This window comes from Helianthus annuus, chromosome 3, assembly GCF_002127325.2.
Source record: "Helianthus annuus cultivar XRQ/B chromosome 3, HanXRQr2.0-SUNRISE, whole genome shotgun sequence".
Taxonomy (NCBI): Eukaryota; Viridiplantae; Streptophyta; class Magnoliopsida; order Asterales; family Asteraceae; genus Helianthus; species Helianthus annuus.
In genome coordinates this window covers 109,959,117-109,982,427 of record NC_035435.2, presented here as the reverse complement: position 1 = coordinate 109,982,427, position 23,311 = coordinate 109,959,117, and the positions used below count along the sequence as shown (strand labels likewise).

Below are 23,311 nucleotides of genomic sequence, written 5' to 3'. Positions count from 1 at the left end.
TAAAATTTTCCGTAGCTACTAGTATCCGTAGCTAAAAACAATCGTAGCTAAAAAACAATCGTAGCTAAAAGTTTCCGTAGCTAAAAACATCCGTAGCTAAAAACCCATAGCAAAATTTAGTAGCAAACTTCTTCATAGCAAATTCGTGGCTAAAATACCGACGCCATTTTTTGTAGCTAAATTCGTCGCAAACATAATTTCCGTAGCTAAAGTTCATAGCAAATAATTTCGCGACGGGACTTGTAGCTACGAACCAAATCCGTAGCAAATCCGTAGCAAACAACCTTTTTGCTACGGATTTCGCCGTAGCAAATGCCTATTTTTGTAGTAGTGAAGGTCATTATCGATATTCTTTTAAACTAGAAAGTGAAAAAGCTCATGTCACGTTATAGTAGATATATGTAATAAGGCTTTAAGTAACTAAACCTCGTAAAGTGTGTAGTAGTTTAATAAACAACTTTATTAAAACAATGTTATAATAAAATAAACAAAAAGATAAATTAAGTCATGAGGCATAATATTTTTTATTGAATATGGAAATTAAGTGGACGGTAGGTGAGGGGCAAGGAGGCGTTAATGGGGGTGGCGGCCAAAGGGGCTGAAGATGGTGATGTGGCTTGGTGCCCCGTTGCGTTTTAGTTAGGTGGAGGCAAAGGTGGTGAGGTGGCTTGAGGGCTGGGGTGTCAACCACTACACTGGGTTGTATAGTGTAAAGGTTTTATAAGCTATAATGATCAGTTTAAAATCTAAATGGCAAACCATGGAGAAAATAACAAAGCAGAATATGACGTGCCTACCATTAAAAATATCATCCAAATTTTCTTTCAATTGTAGGGCCGGCTCAACCATTTTAGTGACCTAAGGCGAAGTAAAATCTTGTGACGTTTTTCCAAAAAAATGTATGTGATTGAAAGTGAAACTTGAAGGGCCCAAGTGTAATTATTTGAAAGATTGTGTTAAAATTTAAAAACAAGAAAAAAATGGTGAACCAGGGATTCGAATCCGGGTCTCACCAACATCAATACATACACAAAACCACTACACTATCAACCATCAATCTGTTGATAACCTACACTCTAAATCTTTTATAAATGGACTGTGGTTTCATCAAATAATTGTGGAGGCCCTATAGTTTTGGTGGCCCAAGGCCCAAGGCTCATTTGGCTTACCCTTGGGTCGGCCCTGATTCAATTGTGTTTGTGAGATGTCAAAACTAAACCACCAATACATGGGTAGGCCAAACGTAGAACTTTTGGAGTGGAAGTCACTCAGTCAGATGTCCTATGGTCGAGCGAAGTATGAAGATGGGTGCAAAAGAAGAAGTTGTCCTATGGTCAAACGGATTATGAAGATGGGTGCAAAAGAACAAGAATGACTAAAAGAAACTGTATATTCTAGGTATGATATGATACTATATAATTTGATTAAAGAAAAACTTGTAAAAGTAAGTGTATCTATAGAGAAATTTAAATAGTACAAATAAAAAAGTGTCTATTTTATACCAACCTTACTGTACTAATTATTTTGTTAAGCAAGTAATGTAAGAAGTTATGTACGTTTCATTGATCAAGATTATAGATGAAACAATAAATTGCCTATTAAATCCATGCAACCTAACTCATATTGTTATAACAAAAAATAGGTAACCAGCACATCAATCCATTGTCGTCCAGCGGTTAGGATATCTGGCTTTCACCCAGGAGACCCGGGTTCGATTCCCGGCAATGGAACCATTTTTTTTTCTTTGATTTTGCCATAAGCATATGAGCAATGACATAAAATTAAGTCCAAGTACATTTTCTATAAATAATAACTTTTTCGTTTAAAAAGATTATTTGTAGCATTAAGAACAAAAAGAAATTGTTATATTTTGGAACAAAGCTATCAAATGGGCGGTCTATATTATTTTGATAATTCGTATAGAAAACAGACTTCCATCGACGAAACCTTATTCCTATTGACCATTTGGTGACAAAAGTAAAAAACAAAGAGGGTGACCAAAGACGTACACCAAAACAACTAAGAACCACGACAGATCATAGCTATTTACATGACGACAACACCAACCCTGTTAGTAACTAACCTACAACTACGAGACCAACTACTTTAAAACTCCACGGATTTCAACCAAAACTTCTAAAGCGGGTGCACTTGCACTTGTGTCGTCTAGGGGTAGAATTGTAAAAACCCATGTCAAATAAGCCGCCTTGCAAAGTTTCTAGTTGTACGATGGTAGGTTCGGGCTAGTAACCCAACACCAATCCCGACCCCTAGACAAACACTTAAACCAATCCCGACACCCACTCTCACGCCAGCGTTGAACCATGATAATTCCCCATCTTCATTTTCATAGTACTCCATTCTCGGGTAAAGACTATGATGCTCGTGTTCCGGCTTGTACCTCGGGTAATCTTGGTCCTTCATGATCATCAAGCAAAATGACATAAACAAACAAGAAATGAGTTAACAAGCAGGAGAAGCAAGGTAACCTATTAGTCTATTACTAATCCAACAAATTTGGTAGAAATATTATATCACTATGTAAACATATAACAATCATTTAACTATTTCATTTTGAGCAGAAAATTTTAATTCAAAAGAGGAAAATTTTAAATTGTCAAAAAGTTTTTCATGCACACTTTGAAACCGATTGAATCACCTAAATCCAAGCATATTAGCCGATTCGAGATTTATGTGGTTCAGTTTTCGTTTGAAAAGAAAACCTGATTTAACAGTTCGGGAATCCTACGTGTTTGTCTATCAAGGATCAAGTATTTTGAGGCTTGGGCTTTAAGCCTCCAAATTAATAGGGCTTCCAACTTTAAAAAAAATATATATATGATATTTGGACTCGGCTAAACTTATCTTTACACATACAAAAAAATATATAAAAATACAAAAAAAATTAAATTAACTTCGCCAGCAATAAACCTTTTAGTTTATTTTGCCGGTCCCAAGCCCGGATAAAGGAGAGTTTTTCTCAAATAGTGTTTTTTTTGGAAAAAAGGTCTTAAATTTTTAATTCGCTTTAGGCTATTTTAATTCGCTTTAGGCTACCAAAATGGTTGAGCCAGACCTCTTGTCTATATTCCTTAACTTAGTATGCAATTGTGCATACCTAAAATATTTATAGTTTAAGAAGCTAGTAATAGCCAAATGGTTTTGTCGTTTCTCAAAACTGTAGTTAGTGGTTCAGTTCAGAATTTACGAGTAACACATTTTGGTAAAATTTGAAGAGTTTAACTCGAACCCACTCCGTGTCCGTTAACCTGCTGTAAGGCATTCATTATTGAACATGGAAACAAGTGCCAGAAGCCATGCTGGTCCGGACCCTCATCAAGATAAGGTTACAGAACCTCGTTACATGTGAAGCACTTGTCTTCACTCCCAAAAGGCAAACAATTTTCTATGGGGTTAAAAGTAGTGTTCTTGTCGGTCCCATTACGGTTTAAAAGTCAAATAACTCGTGTGAGGTATTTGAAACTGACTCGTTAAAAAATTTGAATCAAATTTAAGGTTATATCAAAGTTCATTTAACATAAGAGGAGCTTGTAGGCTTTTCAGCGACTGGCTTCCTGACTCTTTACATATAGATATAAAGTGATTTGTCGTTAAAGAAACATAAGACCTCGAGCCCTTGCTTTACATATTGAGGTTATGAATCTAGACGACCTTATTAGTGGTTTAGTGTAGGGTTGTTCACGAGCCGAGCGGACCTTTGCTCATGCTTGGCTCGTTTACAAACCGAGCCGAGCGGAGCGGCTTATTTAAAACCGAGCCTCAAATCAAGTGAGCATTTTCCGAGCAGTAAATATTCCGAGTGAGCGTAGAGCGAAGTTCGAGAGATAGAGACAATGTTGGGTCTCAAGTTTTTATGTCTTTAACTAAAACAGAAACATTTCATGGCATAAAATTTTTATTATGAATAACAATGTTGTGGCCGACGAGACGATGATAATATTGCACGAACAATGACGTTAAGAGCAGGAGACGATCGACTTAGGGTAACGGCATGAAACATTAAGGCGATGATCAGACTGTCGTTTATTGGTTTAGGGTTTAACTTTTAGATTTGATATTAATTTTTTATTTGCGTGATTGGGCTAGTACGTATAGATATAGTTGTAAATTTGTATATAGTGGACAAAAATCTAATAGCGTGGTATATATAATACTATAAATGTAATCTATTTTTAAGTAAGTATGTATGTGTGTGTATATATATTTATAATTTATATTTGTGTATATACATGTTTATATATGTATGTGTATATGTATATATACTAATTAAAACTAATAATTCGAGCCGAACTGAGCCGAGCGGCTCGTTTACAACCGAGCGTCAAAGCGAACGAGCATCTTCCGAGCAATTTCCGAACGAGCGTCGAGCAAGGGACGAGCAACAAGCGGTTTGAATGGCCCTAGTTTAGTGGTACAACTTTTGCCTTCACAAAACTCATTATATTATAATAATTATTATATATAAAAATATGACAAGACAAAAACTAAACACCATATATCATCTTATATATTAAATTTATGAATATTAACATATATAAATAATCAATAATTATTAAATAAATAGTAAACGAGCAGACCCGAGCCGAGCTCGAGCTTAAACTACTCACAAGCAGAACGTGTATGACATACGAGCCCGTCACTTCTAATAGTGATGTCCCAATAACACCACCCTATTGAATTAGGTATTTAACCTTAATTCTAATTCTAAACTATTGCCCATGGCTTTATAGCCTAGTGGCATCTTAGTGGTGTGATAAGGCTTTGGGACCAATATCCTGGGTTCGATTCTCACAAGGGCGTTTTTCCATGTTTATTGGGTTTTCTCCTGAATTGGTGTGGTCCAGTGGTCCGTCAGTGATCCAAATTTGCCGTTCAAAAAAAAAAATTCTAAACTATTAATTTTGAACTCCTAAGATTGAACAATACCTACCAAAAATATAATAACAGTACGAACTTAATATAACGACTGTATTAATTTAGAAAACTTATAGTTTTGTTCCTTTTTCTTTGTTTCTGCTTGATTCTGTGTCAAGACCTAAATAGTTTTGAAAAATCGCCTGTTGTGTTATCAAATGCTTAAAACCTCACAAATTACATTTACTTCAACTTAGTACCATATAAACGATATAAATATATAAATATACAAATTATTCATAAATAAAAATAAAAACATAACAAGAACGTACCTTCAAAACAAGGCTAGAGCCAGATGAGGAACCTTCATCTTCATTTGCCATTGTTTCATTTTCTGGTATAGCTTCAAGAACTCCTTTCTTTGCTTGCTTCTTTCTACAACTAAGTTGTAAAGTTTTCGTCAATATTATCGGGTCACCAGCAAAACTACCCGCCGAACAAACCTCAATCGACGGCGGATCCAACTCAAGCCCCATATTATGCTTCCCTTTCAAAAACCCGTGTCCAGCAACCATATCCGTCTCACATTCCATTCTCCATTTCGAAACATAACCACTCGACTCACCATGCATTCCATTACCATGACACAAATCAAAAACACCCGAAACTAGAAGAACATCCTTATCAAACACCTCAAACTTCAAACTTCCTGTCGTCCTAAGACTGTCTGTACTAACAAATGTAACTTCCTCGGATTTTTTGTCTATTCGGTCTCTTCTTAAAAGGGTTGTTACTCCGTCCGAGTATATACTAGTTCTAGCACCATTAACTTCTAGTAAAGTATCGCGGTTAAGTGGGACATGGTTAAGTGTGAGATACTCGGGTGTTGATTCATTGTTGATGTCACATTTGCTAATTCTAATGTAGAAAACTCTTAAATCTAGCCATGCTAGAGATGACTTTGGGCTGTGTTGGTAATAGGAGTTGTGGGTTGGCCCGTTGTAGCCGTTTTCTAAACGGGTTGGAGTGTCCATGATCTTTTCTAAAAGATGAAGCCCCATTCTTGAGAGCCTGAATTCACCATTACTTGATATGAGTACTTTGGAAAGCCCATGTCAATATCAGCTAGTGAACCTGCTTAATGCTAATCAAAACAGAAAATTTAAACTAAAAAGTGAACGAAAAGGCGAATTGGAGATCATTGGAAGATAATCTTGAGGTCGAAAAATTTGAAACACGTGAAGTAAAACGTCTAACGAAATGAATCTTGAAGCGAATTTTATGATGTTGTCTAAGAAAGGGGGAAGATCTATTTGTAGCACATTAGAAAGAATGAAGGCCAAAACCAGAAGCAAGACAAAGAAGACAAAAGTTAAAGAGATAGGAATAGGGATGGGAGGCCTGAAAAATATATATTGTTATTAAAGGGTAAAAGCTGGCATGTTACACACGTGATGTTAGTGGGTCGAACACGAAATCGTGTCAGATGTTTGAACCTGAACACGACATATGTATTCGTGGGCTGAGACGAACAAGAGTTTTTCAACCCATAGAAAGAAATTTATCTAAATTTATTTACATACTAAAATTAAATTTTTCTTTTTAGTTTTTACTTGTTTTTGTAGCAATTTTGTTTAAGTAATTCCAACTTATTTATAAAATACCCTAATAGTTTAAGTTACTACATAAAATACATTTTCTAAAAATATAAAATAAATGGGTTAAATGGTACAATCCGCGAACCCTCCATGTTGAAAAAAAAGACCCATTTAGCTAAACATGTTTGTAATTCGATCTAAAAATGACTCAAACCAAGCTTATACCTACTATATATGGTTAGACTTAACAACTTGCATGTTTAATTGAGTCGCGCTTTGACAAACCAAGCTTGCAAAGTTACATAACTCACTTGTGATTTTTCTAAACTGAATGACTTGTTCAATCCATACCATGCTTCATTTTTACCAATTTTCAAAAAGTGCTTGAGATTACACGTCGCGTGACATTTGATAAATGCAAGTTCTCTAAGAAAAGATCACTTGTGCAAACTGGAACTGACTGTTTTTTCATAAACATGTATCGGTCGGCTTGTATGACATTAATCAATGGCATTCTGCCACACACTCAGTTAAAATAAAGTGGAGGGCTAAGATTGATAATGCATTCTAACTTTCATAAGTTGGTTTGCTTCAAGTTTTACTTTAAGTGTTTAGTTTTAATGTTACAAGGGAAGGTGATTCTCAGACGAATAAAATTATTGTGTACACGACTACACATTAAATAACATATGTGCTACCTTATGTGTACCAAACATTTTTTATCGTGTTAAAACCAAAAACAGAGAGACACGTCTACATGAGTCGAAGTAATTGACACAAGCTGAGTCAAGGGGTGGCTCATTTTGGCCATTCGTAAATCATGTTCAAACAAAGATCTACACAGCAAAAGGGTACCCACTACAAGGTTCTTTGGATCACTTCAAGAATCACCAACCAACCAGTTGATCAAAGATTTACACTTAATATAACTAACTTCAAGTTTTATCATAGTTCTGAAGAATCAATTAAAAAGTTCAAATTATATATAAAAGAGTTAAATGTCATTTTAGTCCATGTGGTTTGAGCCATTTTGCAAGTCTAGTCCAAAGGTTTTAGTTTTTGCCTGTGGGTCCAAAAAGGTTTCACCGTCGCCATTTTAGTCCACTAGGTTAACTTCATCCATTTTTTCTGTCAACGAGAAGGGCAATTCGGCCATATAAAATGACCGAATTTCCCTTCTCGTTAACAGAAAAAATGGATTAAGTTAACCCAAGGACTAAAATGGCAACCGTGACTTCACCTTTTTGAACACACAGGCGAAAAATGAAAGCTTTGACAGAAAAATGACCCACAGGTACTAAAATGGTATTTAACTCTGTATAAAAGAAAGCATACCTTTAATGGTAAAGATCCAAACCACCACCAGCAACAACTGATACACAAATCTAAGCTGCAAATCAGATACATAAAAAAAGATTCAGTTTTACTCAAAATATGAGGCTTTCTTGCACATAAAAACCATAAATGACAAGTATCTACAATAAGTGAACAATTTCTGCTCAAAACCCACCAAAAAAGAACAGGTTTTTAACAAGAAAGATCCACACCCATGAAGCTCCAGCAATAATACACAACCATACAACTAAAAGTAGACATTAAAATTCAATCAAATACAACTTTATAGCCAAGAATCATACCAAGAAACAAGCCAGAAGCCAGATCAATATGAAGCTCAACCTTCTCTATTCACAATCAAACAAAATATCAGATTCTATGTAGTAGAGATTTTTTTTGTTATTATTTTTTATATTTAAATTTCTACACTAAATGTTGGCAATTGCCCTAAGTTATGAATGAAGTTTTTTGTAACTAAGATATTTAAAGGAAAGAAAGAAGCCAAAAGTCATGCAGGCGCACAAACGTGGAGGGTGATGTCAAAGTAAAAGACAAAGTAACACAAATAGACAAAAACCCTCTGGTGATAATTCAGTATGTTGGTGTGAGAATGATCATACAAGAGCATGGGGTTGATTTTAGTCCCAACAAAACTACCAATCATTATTTGTTGAAAATTGAAGAAAACTTTTTTTATAAAAAATTTTAACCGTAAACTAATCTACTCCTATTAATTATTAATGAAAAAAAAAAAATACGGCTTACCGCTTATAGGAGTTTCCTCCACTTATAGAATATAAGAAAGATGTTTTTTTTTTTTTTTTTTTTCGAACGACAAATTTCTTTTATTTCATATCGTGTTATAGGAGTTGAATCCGATAAAAACAATCAATGCATCTAATAGAAACAATCAAAATGCATCATTCACCAATGTGTTGGGAATATGTTGGTGGGGGTGAAGGGTGGTCCCTCTGGAATCTAGTATGACTGCTGCCATCTTATCGAAGAAAAGGACAATAGAGTACAATAGCATATTCAAATATTTAATGCATAATTTCTATCTACGTTACACGTAGTCCCCCCTTGTATTCTTTAGAGTAGATTACTCGGCAATGTAGTTTTTATTATTTTATTATTATTATTCCCAAATATAAAATATATTAAAAGAAGTTTATTAAATGCATACTAGATTTTGTCCGCTCGTATTACGGGGCACTAAGTCGAATATTTCTCTTTCATAGTATGTACATCTATCTTTCGGTTAGGTGTATATACTACTTATAACACAATCTAAAAAAAAATTACATCGACTCAACCAATTAAAACAAAACACTACCATAGTTTTGTAAAAAAAAAGAATAAAACGATGGCATGACTATAGTTTTACACTGAGAGCAAAATCGTAATTTGACAGAGAAAAAAAGAAAAGTGATGGCAAAAATGTAAATTTGAACTGGGGGACCAAATCACAATTTAGCTGGGAGTGGGAAAAACAAAACCAATGACAAAACTGTAAATTTAAACAAGACAAAATCGTAATTTGGCTGGACCAATAGGAAGTGTCAGGCAGCTGCCTGACACTATTCCCCTTCATCATGTTTGTAGTATATATAAATATAAATATAAATATAAATATAAATTTGTTGATGGAAAATATAACTTTTTAGCACATAGAGAGCCAGATAGGCCAGATCGATAGCATGGACACGTAGTATCATGCATCTTCGTATTTATTTTTTATTCTTATTTTAAACTAGTAGTTTACATTCGTGCTCCTTGACGAAGGTGTGACGATCTTTTAACAAATTTTAAAAGAAAATTGTTTTGGTCAAAAATCACGCTAAGGATAATGTAACCAAATCTATTTGTGAGATAGAGTGCTTGTATGAATACAATGATTACAAAACTTGAAATGTAGAATGAACACAAGGATTTGTACAAGAAAAAGTCCTTGATCACTAGTAGATCACCGGCATAAAAACCTCGGGTGGTGAAAACTATCAACCACCAAGTATATCAGCTTAGTAAAATTAAATACAACTTTGGAAATTGATCAAGTTTGGTACAATGATGAGTGTGTGTTTGCCGAGAGTGTTTAGTGATGTATACTCAATGTGTATTATGTGTATGTGTCTGTGTTACTTGATCAACCCATTTGAATATAAAAATAACAATTAAGTGCGATATTCTTGCTAGACCCACGCCCTCTCCCATAACCGTTTGAGGAATAAGCATGTGCAAACTTCCAATGAATCCTTAGCGATATTCCAGCTTTGACTTGGTCTACCACTTAGTTTCCATGCATATAAACATAAGAAAACATCAAGAACAATTATTAGTAACTATAGTAAACATTAAGGATCCTTGATCCTCTAAGGTCCCGTATTACACATTAAGGATAATTTATCCAGAATATGCCTCAGAATATGGGATCCATAATAAATAAAACTTAGGCCCTAATAATTGCCCCCGTTATGGCGGATGTGATAGTTGATCACAACTGTCATATTGCTTTTAATTTCAAACTAGCCGTTATAAGCTATCGATGGGACTTGCAGACTCTTAGGGGATAATCTTGTTATATTATTGGACTAAAATTTATGATATATACTATATAAAATATATAATATATAATATCCATAGTAACCAAACCTTTGATGATAATCTAGTGGTTATTTGTCAAAATACTAAGTTACATCTTCTAAGGACTTAACTCTCGTTACGATTCTAATGGGTACTTTAACCCATGAAAACATTTAAGCCCCCATGGGTTTCATAGTGTCAAGAACGAGTACTAGGTGCTAGATGATTACTTTTCTCATATGTTACTTTCCATATACTTTAAATTCCGAATTCAGAATTTAAACATACCTTGAACTCCAATCCGTGTACACTCAACCTCCTAAGCTCATTCCCTCGTCAACAATAGGATAATCAGACGAATTAGCAATTTTATGAGTATACCTGACCCATTTTGTGACATCTGTGCCCCTTTGACCATCAAAAAAATACAAAACCAATGAAATATTGTGTTTCATACTTGGGATTTGTATAAAAATGTGTATCTTATGCACATATCAATTCTCGTTCGATTTCGAGCTCTAAATCGCTTTCTGAAAAGTTATACGCGAACTGATGCGTAAACGTAATCAGTTCAATGCAACAAACACTCCGGAACAGTGACATAGGCTTAACATACCTTAAATAACCTATACATAACTTAGAAATAAGTTTTGGAGGGTTTGGTGTGTTGAAATCAAGTTTATTCGATCGCAGGGACTATTTGCGTCAAACTGCGAAAGTCCGCCGATTCATATAGTGACGTACCTTCCGGAATATGATCATAAGTTAAACATACCATAAATATCCTTTACATAGCTTAGAAATAGGCTTTGAGGGGTTCGTTATGCGAAAATATATAATATATGTTACTTAACTCTCGTTACGATTCTAATGGGTACTTTAACCCATGAAAACATTTAAACCCCCATGGGTTTCATAGTGTCAAGAACGAGTACTAGGTGCTAGATGATTACTTTTCTCATATGTTACTTTCCATATACTTTAAATTCCGAATTCCGAATTTAAACATACCTTGAACTCCAATCCGTATACACTCAACCTCCTAAGCTCATTCCCTCGTCAACAATAGGATAATCAGACGAATTAGCAATTTTATGAGTATACCTGACCCATTTTGTGACATCTGTGCCCCTTTGACCATCAAAAAAATACAAAACCAATGAAATATTGTGTTTCATACTTGGGATTTGTATAAAAATGTGTATCTTATGCACATATCAATTCTCGTTCGATTTCGAGCTCTAAATCGCTTTCTAAAAAGTTATACGCGAACTGATGCGTAAACGTAATCAGTTCAATGCAACAAACACTCCGGAACAGTGACATAGGCTTAACATACCTTAAATAACCTATACATAACTTAGAAATAAGTTTTGGAGGGTTTGGTGTGTTGAAATCAAGTTTATTCGACTGCAGGGACTATTTGCGTCAAACTGCGAAAGTCCGCCGATTCATATAGTGACGTACCTTCCGGAATATGATCATAAGTTAAACATACCATAAATATCCTTTACATAGCTTAGAAATAGGCTTTGAGGGGTTCGTTATGCGAAAATATATAATATATGTTACTTAACTCTCGTTACGAATCTAATGGGTACTTTAACCCATGAAAACATTTAAACCCCCATGGGTTTCATAGTGTCAAGAACGAGTACTAGGTGCTAGATGATTACTTTTCTCATATGTTACTTTCCATATACTTTAAATTCCGAATTCCGAATTTAAACATACCTTGAACTCCAATCCGTATACACTCAACCTCCTAAACTCATTCCCTCGTCAACAATAGGATAATCAGACGAATTAGCAATTTTAAGAGTATACCTGACCGATTTTGTGACATCTGTGCCCCTTTGACCATCAAAAAAATACAAAACCAATGAAATATTGTGTTTCATACTTGGGATTTGTATAAAAATGTGTATCTTATGCACATATCAATTCTCGTTCGATTTCGAGTTCTAAATCGCTTTCTGAAAAGTTATACGCGAACTGATGCGTAAACGTAATCAGTTCAATGCAACAAACACTCCGGAACAGTGACATAGGCTTAACATACCATAAATAACTTAGAAATAAGTTTTGGAGGGTTTGGTGTGTTGAAATCAAGTTTATTCGATCGCAGGGACTATTTGCGTCAAACTGCGAAATCCGCCGATTCATATAGTGACGTACCTTCCGGAATATGATCATAAGTTAAACATACCATAAATATCCTTTACATAGCTTAGAAATAGGCTTTAAGGGGTTCGTTATGCGAAAATAAACTTATTTGGTCAAACAGGGACTAAAAGCGTCAAAAAGTGCATAAGTTCGCATTTACGCGCATATCTTACGTTCTGAACATATCCGGACATCCAAAAATTTTTGTAATCATTAAAATACTTTATTTTAGTGATTGGAATGCAAAAATACCACTCGTCGCGTAATTTGGATCGCTTTCGCGTCCGTTTGAGTTTTCGTCGTAATTAACCGAACAACGCGACCGTATGGCCAAATGAACCGACATCCGAGATATTTTTGAGCATATTTCATGTTTCCTATACTTTAACTTCATTGTAGAGCCTTGAAATGGGGTTAACGAGGCTTAAACGTGTCAAAAATGCATCAAAAACTAAGTTTCAAGACTGCAGGGACTAAAACTGACAATCTGTCAAAGTTGGCTTAGGAGGGGCGCGTAAGACTGTGTCTGGGTCTATGCGGCCCGCAACGACCTGCCAGACAGAAACATTGAATTTGGTCATTTCAGCTGAATTTGATGGTTTTGATCCCTGATTTTGAATGCTATGGACTGGTTTTGACTCTCCCCTTGTATTGAAAACAATGGGCAACACTTGGATGGTCTAGATTAAAGCTCATTTATCAAGAAACGAACCTAACCGTTCTTCGAAATCTATAAATACCCACTTGGTTTTCAAGCATTCCTCACATTTGTTCTCATTTCTACTCTAAGTTGAAGTTCTCAAGCTTCATACCTGAGTGTTTTGAGTTCAAATCTTCCTAGCTTGGACCTTTCGTAAGTTTCTTTCATGCTTTTATGCATTTTTAAGCACGAAAGTCAAACAGTGTTTGACTTTCTGCTTTGACCAGTCAATGGTCAACACGAAGTTCGTTTGAACTTCGCAACATGAGCGTAATCACGATGGTCATAGTCCTTTGTGACTATACCTACTGATTACCACGTTATTTAGGCAGAGTGACGAGTCATAGTTTCGGTCAAAATACGCGTTTATGCGTATTTTGCAACCAAACTATTCTTGGGTATCAAAACCCTTTGTTTTAATATCAAACTTGTTTTCTAACTTAGTTAAACATGTTTTAACATGTTTAGCTCGTCACTTTTAGTTTAGTGCTTATATAGGGTCGTAAGATAAGCGGTCTAAATAACCGCTTAGACTTTCGAACCCGACCCGTTTGGTCGATCATTAGGATCCAACCAAACATATTTTGTGACCATAGTTGTATAGGGAATAACCTTCCGAGGTTATACCTTATGGTCACTACGTTTAGTTAGTTGTATGATAGGTAGTTTATATGCCTTGGGAAAATGACCAAAATGCCCTTTTTACGCATAATTTCATTTTAAGCATATGTAACCTAAATTTTGACATTTAAACTGATTAGACAATATTATTAGACTTGTTGAGGCATATAATACTTGTCATAGAACTAGTTAGGCGGTCTGAACGCGTTTTACGCGAACGACCCGTTAAAGTAGCGTAAGCTACCTAAACGAGTCGTAATGGGTCGTAAGCACTTAAGATAGGTTCCGATTTAGAACGTAGGCTTTGTTAAACTATATTATATTAGTTCCAACACTCATTTGGTTTACAAGACCTCATTCTATCCGATCTTCCAATTTAGGTCCGGTTTATTAATGTAGTTACCTATATTAGGTGTCGATTGATTCCGTGATCCTTCTAGCTTTGTTTGGTTGTTATTTCAAGACTTCTAAGCATTATCAAGTGAGTACATAGTTCCCCTCTTTTACCGTTTTCAATTGTTTTGGGGTGATTCATATGTGCTAAACGATTTCGAGTTTTCTAAACAAATGTTATGGTTTATATTAAACTATCTGAACTATCTGAACTATTTGATCTATGTGAACTATTTGAACCATTGGAACTATTTGATCTATGTGAACTATTTGAACTATTTGAACCATTGGAACTATTTGGTCTCTGTGAACTAATCGAACTATTAAACGATTGGGTTAGGGAAGTGATTAGGTAACGGGGCGGGTGTAATGTGATAAAAGCATGGTGGATACGCCGCTGGTACTTCCTATATATATGTGCTTTTAACACATTATATATCGTTGCGTTATCTAGATCACTTGGGAAAATGTTTTCAAAACGAAGTTACATTACAAGGTTATTTTCTAACAATATAAACCATTCGAGTTTTATTACAAAAACGATTTACGATCTGGGTTTACATAAACAAATGTTTTGAGTTAAGATTCATGGCATCGAGGTTTTATAAACAATAACTAATCTGTTTTGACTTGGTTATTTCAATTTACAATACAAACATTTTACAAAACTAGGTTTTCTAATATCGATTAACGAAGTTGTTCGAGTTATTTCAACATGTAAACGTGCCATGAATCTGACACTCACACAAAACCTATGTACTCGCCGACATTTTTATGCTGACGTATTTTCACATATGTTTCAGGTACCATAGTTGATGATGTTTGATGATGATATTGATGCATGCTCACATAGGAATGGACGAGGCCTTAGTGACTTAATAACAATAAAAGACAATTGTTCATGTTTTGTTTCTGATTTCAAGACAATGTAATAAACTTAATTCAATAAAACAGAACTTCAATCCATGTGTTGTGAAACAATGATTCTGTTACGACACTCCCCGACGTTTCCGCTGCGGTTTGTTGTTTTAACGCGGTCGGGGTGTGACAGAAAAGTTGGTATCAGAGCTCATGGTTATAGGGAATTAGGTTATTAGTAATGCTTTGACCTAGACTATAACCTTCCTAGGACCCTAACGCGAGTTTACTTGCGTTTAGTCTTAAAACAATACCGTTACCTATCTTTAGGTAACAACCACAACAAGAACACGAAATATGAATCCGATTTAGAAACTAATCATCTCCTCGTAGATGATTTATTATAAGGTTTTGAACCTTCAAAGTTTTCAAAATCTCGATAGAGTTTGGGTCTTATTAATGTGAACATGTGCAATCTAGAAGGTTGGGTGCCTGTATCCCGAGTTTTCTGTCTAAGGCTAGAGTGTTCGTACAAATCCACATAATCGAACCAGTCACTCTTACTTGGGAACTCTTGGGATGAGTGTCTACTTATAGGCTAAAGCATGTCTTCGCGATACATTATAAGGACCTATTTACTTTGTTCAGCTTCTGTACGTCACTTGTTTGTTCGAGGATGTCTTCTCATCACAGCGATGCTCAAAGGACCGAACTGGCTGCTACAATTGCCCAACAAATAGGCGTAGTATTCCAGAAGACTGCTGAATTAGCTTTTGCTATGTCTCGTCTCAAGGATGAAGCCACCCAAGAAACACCATAGGAAACAGAAGCCAAGCCTTCACGAAGATCAAGAAAGCGTAAAGCTTCAAAGAATCTTCCAGCAAATGCTCCAAATCAAGCGAGACCTAGCCAGGTGGCAACCCCACCAACCAAGAAGCCGTACAAGGGAATTGCTCCTTTGTGCAATCAATGCAATGGCCATCATCCGAATCAAACACCATGTCTCAAATGTACCCACTGTGGACGATGGGGACATTTGGTTAACACATGCCGGTTTGCTATCCAAAACAAAGCTGTTGCAGATCCTACTGCTGGTCAAGCACCATACGAAGGAACAACCCCTTTGTGCAATCAGTGTAACCTCCATCACCATGCCAGTGTCAAATGCCGAAAATGTTTCAACTGTGGATATTTTGGTCATACGGCAAGAGTCCGTCGTTCAGTCACTGCATTAAACCAAGCTATTCGGAACCCTGTTTAACTTCAAGCAGATCCAGCGCAAGCTCGTTTTCCTCCTGGTACTTGCTACAACCATGGCGAGACGAGTCATATCAGGAACAAATGCCCAAAGATTGTCAATGCAAATCTGACCCACGAATGAGCATTTGGCTGATTAGAAGATGCTGCTGCTTTGAAATAATTTGAATCTTATGCTTTTGTTTCTTTTGTTTTTCTTGAACTCTAAAACAATCTGTTTGGTTTATAAATAAATCATTTTTCACAATTCTGATGTACAAATGTAGTTACATGTGTGTATGGCATACCCTACGATAGCTACACCAAAGAACTATGTTCTTTACAAAACAAACTACTCTAGTAGTTCTCCCATTCATGTGATCGCTCACGATTTCCTCGAAAATCCTAAGTACCCGTTTCTTCCAAGGAAACGAAGTACAAGGCGCAAGTTACAACTCTGGACGAATACTCAAAGTACCACTATAAATCCTTAATAGGATACTTAAGGGTACTTCCGTAAGCCCTTGATTGGTCTTACATATCATATCTTCCCGACTTCACAATATTTTACACAACATATGATTTCAAAAGATTGTGCATGTTTTCAAAAATCTCATACATATTTTCAAAATCATCTCACGTGGTTTTAAAACATTTCATAAAAATGTTTACTTAATATACTTAGTACGTGATTTCAAAAGCATTACAAAAAGGTTTTCAAAATCAATTTTTTTTTACAATTCCTAGCATAGCTTTCAAAAACAATTTTGCTCGTATGTTGCCTTAACATACGTAGCACGCGATTTCCAAGAACACCCTGCTTCAAACGCCGACTTAGCATGCTTAGCACAATGATTTCAAGGATCCGTTTGCTTCATATGTTGTCTAAGCATATATAGCATCTTGATCTCATAAACACTATGCTTCGTATGTTGTCATAGCATACCTAGTACAAGATTCCCAAACTCTTCCCGCTATACGAATTCCAAATCCTTATAGGATCTTCTTCATAGTTAGATCCTCGTGGATGTTCAAAGCGCAGAATCAAAGTCCTTAATTGGATTCTTTGTGTGCATTAATTCGAATGTAACGATTCCTGATAAACGAAATCGAATTTTTATAAGATCATCCTATCTTTACAAATAGATTCTTGAGGATGTTGAAGTCCATTGACTGGATTCCTGGTCTACTTTGAAGACCCATGTACAAATCGACAACAAATTAATAACAATTAATAACAAACTGATAACAAATTAATAACCAAATGAACAATTATGTGCTTATGTGTTATGTGTTGACCTAATCAAAGTTATCTCAAGCTTGTTCAACAAATTCTATCCCCTACACATTATAAAACAAACTGTGCAAACTGTGCAAGGAATTACATAATTATGGATGCATACATAATTATGGAATTTAGTGCACAAAAACCACAGCAAGTTTTGTCATGTATCTAAAGTTAACGCTATTCATTTCCACTTTTGACGAAGAACCCATTGAGGAAAATGAATCATCCATTCATTTTCGCTTCTGAAGAAATATCCATCGGGGGAAATGAATATCCTTTCGATTATTCCTTCATTTCCACTTCTGACGAAGAATCCATTGAGGAAAATGAATCATCCATTCATTTTTGCTTCTGAAAAAATATCCATCGGGAGAAATGAATATCCTTTCAATTATTCCTTCATTTCCACTTCTGACGAAGAACCCATTGAGGAAAATGAATCATCCATTTGTTAGGGATAGATTTTCTAAACCTAAGGATCACGGATCCTCAAATACTGCCAGGATCACGGATCCTCAATTCTGTTTGAATTAAGGATCCTCAGAAGGTGTTATAGGATCAGGATCCAGGATCCTCATTGTTATCCTTATACTAACGGTTGCTCTCACCATGTTTAAGCTTATTTTGCAGGAGTATACGCATTGGACCAAGTCTTGCCGATATTCTTGGGGAATATGCTCTTGTATTCTGCACGTGTTCAGCTAGAGTAACCGTTATGGAAGTAGTGGGAGGCTGGCATGATTTGCGGAATGTTAGTTAGTTAGATTATTTCTATTTTTAAAGGGGATAACAAAGCTTGAATTAGAACAAGTGAGAAAACACACACACTCTCGCAAGCTCTCTGCAATACATTGGCGATTTCATACACTTTTGCACAATAGTGATCCTTGTAACAAGCTTATTATCATCCCGAGTTGTATCAACTATTTTTTTAATTATAGTTGGTGATCGGTAGTTTCCATCACCCGAGGTTTTTTATGCCGGAGATCAACTCTTGATCAGGGGCTTTTTCCTCGTACAAATCCTTGTGTCACTTGTTCATTTTATTTTGCAAGTTGTTCATACATTTGTTCATTGATTCAAGCATCATTCCTCACAACAGAATATTTGGTTGTATTATCCTAGCTTGATTTTTGACCAAAACAGTTTGGCGCCCACCGTGGGGCAATTGGTGCTTCATTCCTAAGAAACTTTTGTCATTGTGTTCATTATCTCCTAGCAGATGGCTTTTTCAGCAAAGAGCACTTCAAGTTCATTGCCGGCAGTCACTTCTTCACAGGGCATTCCACATTTGCCTCCACCACCTTTTGGATCTCAGAAGAATACTGAGAATGCTGCGAAGAGACAGAGCCCCATTTTCCCAAGACCACCATCTTCTACTGTTTCTTCTAATCCTACTAACAGTGATCTTTTTACTTTGATTTTGCAGATGAGGGATCACATACAAGAGCAGGATAATACCAACGAAAGGATCCTCAGGGAGATTGGTGACATCAAGAAACAGAAGAAATCAGTGGAGGATCACTCTCCATTGATGCCTAGATCGCTGAATTTTGACACTCCGGTCATAACTTCCCAGCATTCTGCAGCTCCAAATGTCCAATACCAAGGTGGATCAACAGGAATGCGTTCTGGATCATCGGCAATGACTCAGGCTCAAGGATCCTACTTTCAACCTTTAGGATCCTCTTTTTTGCCTCAAGGATCCTTCTTCCAGCATCAGGGATCCTTCACCAGTTCAGGAGGGTACATGGGGACGCAGTCGGTTCAAGGATCCTCTCAGGTTCAAGGATCCTCGTCTCAGGTTTTCGGATCCATGGATTATCCTCCAAGACCCCCATCTACAGATATCCCGTTTTGCACCACCTCTTTGTGATGCAGAAATCCCAAAAAGGTTCCAGATACCAACCATGAAGTTATATGATGGTTCAACAGATCCAGAAGAGCATGTGGCTTAATACAGAGAAATGATGGAGATCAATCCAATTCCTGAGAGGTTAAAAGAAGCATGTCTATGCAAGGGTTTCGGATCCACACTCACAGGATCAGCTCTTAAATGGCTGCTAAGTCTTCCCCCTTACTCTATTACTTCATTTGCTAATCTAGTTAACCTGTTTAACAGTCAATTCTCATGTAGTAGAAAGTTTGAACGATTAACTAGTGATCTATATAGGGTAACACAAGGTCAAAATGAATCACTTAGGGATTATATCACTAAGTTTAGTAAAGAATCCTTGGATATTCCTAATTTGGATATTGCTACGGCTGTAGAAGCCTTCAAAATGGGTTTACTTAGGGATTTATTGTTCTATGATGATCTTGTCATGACCCCTTGCAGGAATCTTGATGAAGTGAGAACCAGGGCCCTTAGATTCATCTGATTAGAGGATGATAAAAGGATACAAGAAAGGCTGGTAGGATCCTCGAAGCAGGAAAAGCAAGGATCCTACTTCAGGAACAACAAGTCCAAGTCCTACAACAAGTCTGATAACCAGAATGTGCATGCAGTAGAACAGGAAGGGGATGATGAGGATTATCCTCCAATTTCTGAATATTGTTTTTCTGTTGATAACAATGAACTAATCCTTGCTATGTAGAACCTAGGTGAAAAAGCAAGATGGCCTAGAAAAAGTGATAAGCCAGTTGCAACAAAAGACAAATCCAAGTGGTGTGCATACCATGAAGATTTTGGTCATCTCACTGAAGAATGCATTGCATTGAGAAAGGAGATTGGTTACTTGTTAAGCAAAGGGCACTTGAAGGAGCTGTTGGGAAGAAAAACGTCAGGGATCCAGGATCCTTAAAAAGTTCCAGAAAGAGCTCTTGCTCCTCCTGCTGATGCACAAATCATTAATTTCATATCTGGAGGATCAGATATATGTGGCACTTCTTTTTCAGCAGCTAAGAGGCATGCAAAAGAGACCAAGATGGATAATGGGGATAGACCCATTCGAACCTCTATAGTTACACAGGAAAAAGTTATAACTTTTGATGAGGATGATCGAGTTGATGTCCAGGATCCTCATCATGATGGTCTTGTTATTACCCTATTTATATCTAACCATTTTGTTCGCAGGATTTTGATAGATGGTGGAAGCTCTGTAAACATCATTCAGCTCGATGTCCTCAAGAAGATGAACATCCCTGAATCGGACACTGTGCCAAGATCCTCAGTTCTTGTGGGATTTAGTGGAGAAACCAAGAACACATTGGGGGACATTAAACTTCCCATCTTCATAGAGGGTCTTCATTCTTATCAAAAATTTCGTGTTATAGATTGCTTATCCTGTTGCAATGTTATCCTTGGCAGGCCATGGATACATGACATGAAGGCAGTCCCATCGACCTATCATCAATGTGTAAAGCTTCCTAGTCCATGGAGAGTGGTGAAGATTAAGAGTGATCAACAAGAAGCGAAGAACTGCTACACCTCATCAATGAAGCCTGCCTCAAGACCAAGGGAGCAATAGCAATTAAAGCATCCTCCAAGAGATGTCTTGGAGGCAAGGGAATAGGATGTGAAATATATCCTTATGGATCCTCAGGATCCTGAATCCAAGATCTTCATAGGATCAGGGATCCTCAGCAATATTGAACAGGATCTAATATCCTTCCTAAGGAAAAGAAAAACTACCTTTGCCTGGAAACATGAAGACATGACAGGTATCTCTAAAGATATAATTACTCATAAACTTGGCATTGACAGGTCATTCAAACCCATACATCAAAAAAGGAGGAAGTTTGCACCTGAGAGAAATGCCACTATCCAGGAGGAGGTAGATAAACTGCTCAGAGCAGGTATGATAAGAGAGGTTAAGTATCCAAGGTGGTTAGCCAATGTGGTCGTTGTTCAAAAGAAAAATGGAAAGTGGAGGGTATGTGTCGATTTTACTGATTTAAACAAGGCATGTCCCAAGGATCCTTTCCCATTACCCCACATTGAATTTTATGGATGCTTCATCTGGATTTCAACAAATTCAGATGGAACCATCTGATCAAGAGGATACAGCCTTTATGACCCCAACTGGTATATATTGTTATATTGTTATGCCATTTGGACTAAGTAGTGCAGGTGCTACTTATCAAAGGCTAGTCAATATGATGTTCAAGGAACAAATTGGACACACTATGGAAGTCTATATAGATGACATGGTGGTTAAGTCCAAGAAAGCTGAGGATCACCTTAGAGACTTGGAGGAAGCATTCAATATCCTTGATAAATTTAATATGAAACTAAATCCTTCCAAGTGTCACTTTGGTGTTAAAGCAGGTAAATTCTTAGGCTATATGGTAACAAAAAGAGGCATTGAGGCAAGTCCAGTGCAAATCAAGGCAATTGTCAATATAAAATCTCCTGCCAATGCAAAGGATGTGCAAAGATTGACAGGTAGGATCGCAGCCTTGAACAGGTTCATATCTAAGTCATCAGAGAAGTGCAAGGAATTCTATGACATTTTGAGAAAGAACAAGAAATTCGAATGGACTGAAAAGCATGAAAATGCTCTCAAAGCCCTTAAGGATTACCTATCCTCAGCCCCTGCCTTGATGAAACCAGAAAAAAAGGGATGTATTATCCTTATACCTAGCGGTATCCTCTAAAGCAGTAAGTGCAGTCCTTGTTAAGGATCATGAAGGTACACAACATCCTGTCTATTATGTAAGTAAGAGTTTGCTTGATGCTGAATCCAGGTATTCACATTTAGAAAAACTTATCCTTGCTTTGATTATGGCATCTACTAAATTAAGACATTATCTTGAAACTCATGCCATTATTGTTAAGACTAATTTTTCAATTAAGAATGTTCTCAGGAAACCTGAAATGTCAGGAAGGATGGCTAAATGGGCAGTGAAGCTCAGTGCTTATGATATAAGATATGAGCCTAGAACTGCCATTAAATCCCAAGCCTTAGCTGACTTTGTGGCAGATTTCAGTAGTGACTTACAAAGGGAAGCTGAGTTAGAAGTCCAACAGCTTGAAGAAACTAAGGATCCTTGGATACTCTTCACTGATGGAGCCTCTAATGTCAAAGGAACTGGACGTGGAATACTACTAAAATCGCCACAGGGGGACATAATACCCCACTCCATAGCTTGTGAGTTTCAAACTACTAATAATGAGGCTGAATATGAAGACTTGATAGCTGGTTTGCAAATTGCCAAGTGTTTTGGTCAAAAATCTAATGAGGATAATGCAACCAAACTCTTAGTTACGGGGAATGATGCTTGAAATGAAGAACAATAATAAGGATCACTTCGATGTAAATTGCACAAACAACACAAGGATTTATACGAGGAAAAAGCCCTTGATCAATGAATGATCTCCGGCATAAAAAACCTCGGGTGATGGAAACTACCGATCACCAAGCTCAAATAAATCAATAAAAGTTTACAACTTCGGATAGTGACGAGCTAAGTACAAGGATCACTATGGTTAATCGTGTAAAAGTGTGAGTTTTGTTAAGTGTTTGCTGAGAGCTTTGAGACTGCAATTGCACAAGAGTGTGTGTGTAACCGAAGATGGCTAAGTGTTCTAATTTTAGCTCGTCACCCCTTTAAAAATGAAAGCTAACTAAGCTAACTAATTGTCCGAATTTTGTGCCATGCTCCCACGTTCTCCACAACATCCATTTCTATTCAAATGTGTGCGAAATACCCGTG

At 36.5% G+C, this 23,311-nt stretch overlaps 1 protein-coding gene and 1 non-coding gene across 3 annotated transcripts; one reads left to right on the top strand and one right to left on the bottom strand.

The window, feature by feature from the left end:
• Window positions 1-1,658: 1,658 nt before the first annotated feature.
• Window positions 1,659-1,730, top strand: TRNAE-UUC. The gene has a single exon. It is a non-coding gene; the product is annotated as a tRNA-Glu (tRNA).
• Window positions 1,731-1,882: 152 nt separating this feature from the next.
• Window positions 1,883-8,252, bottom strand: LOC110928527 (uncharacterized protein At1g01500). Of its 2 annotated transcripts, none has more exons than XM_022171540.2 (4): window positions 8,111-8,252; window positions 7,809-7,863; window positions 5,208-6,019; window positions 1,883-2,418 (listed from the first exon to the last, which is right to left on the bottom strand). In XM_022171540.2, the coding sequence occupies exons 3-4, from the start codon at window positions 5,934-5,936 to the stop codon at window positions 2,194-2,196; spliced, it is 954 nt and encodes a 317-aa protein (XP_022027232.1). In that variant the 5' UTR covers window positions 5,937-6,019; window positions 7,809-7,863; window positions 8,111-8,252; the 3' UTR covers window positions 1,883-2,193. The 2 variants fall into 2 exon arrangements, with proteins under 2 accessions (XP_022027232.1, XP_022027231.1); XM_022171539.2 differs by having other exon boundaries at window positions 5,208-5,946.
• Between the last annotated feature and the right edge of the window lie 15,059 nt (window positions 8,253-23,311).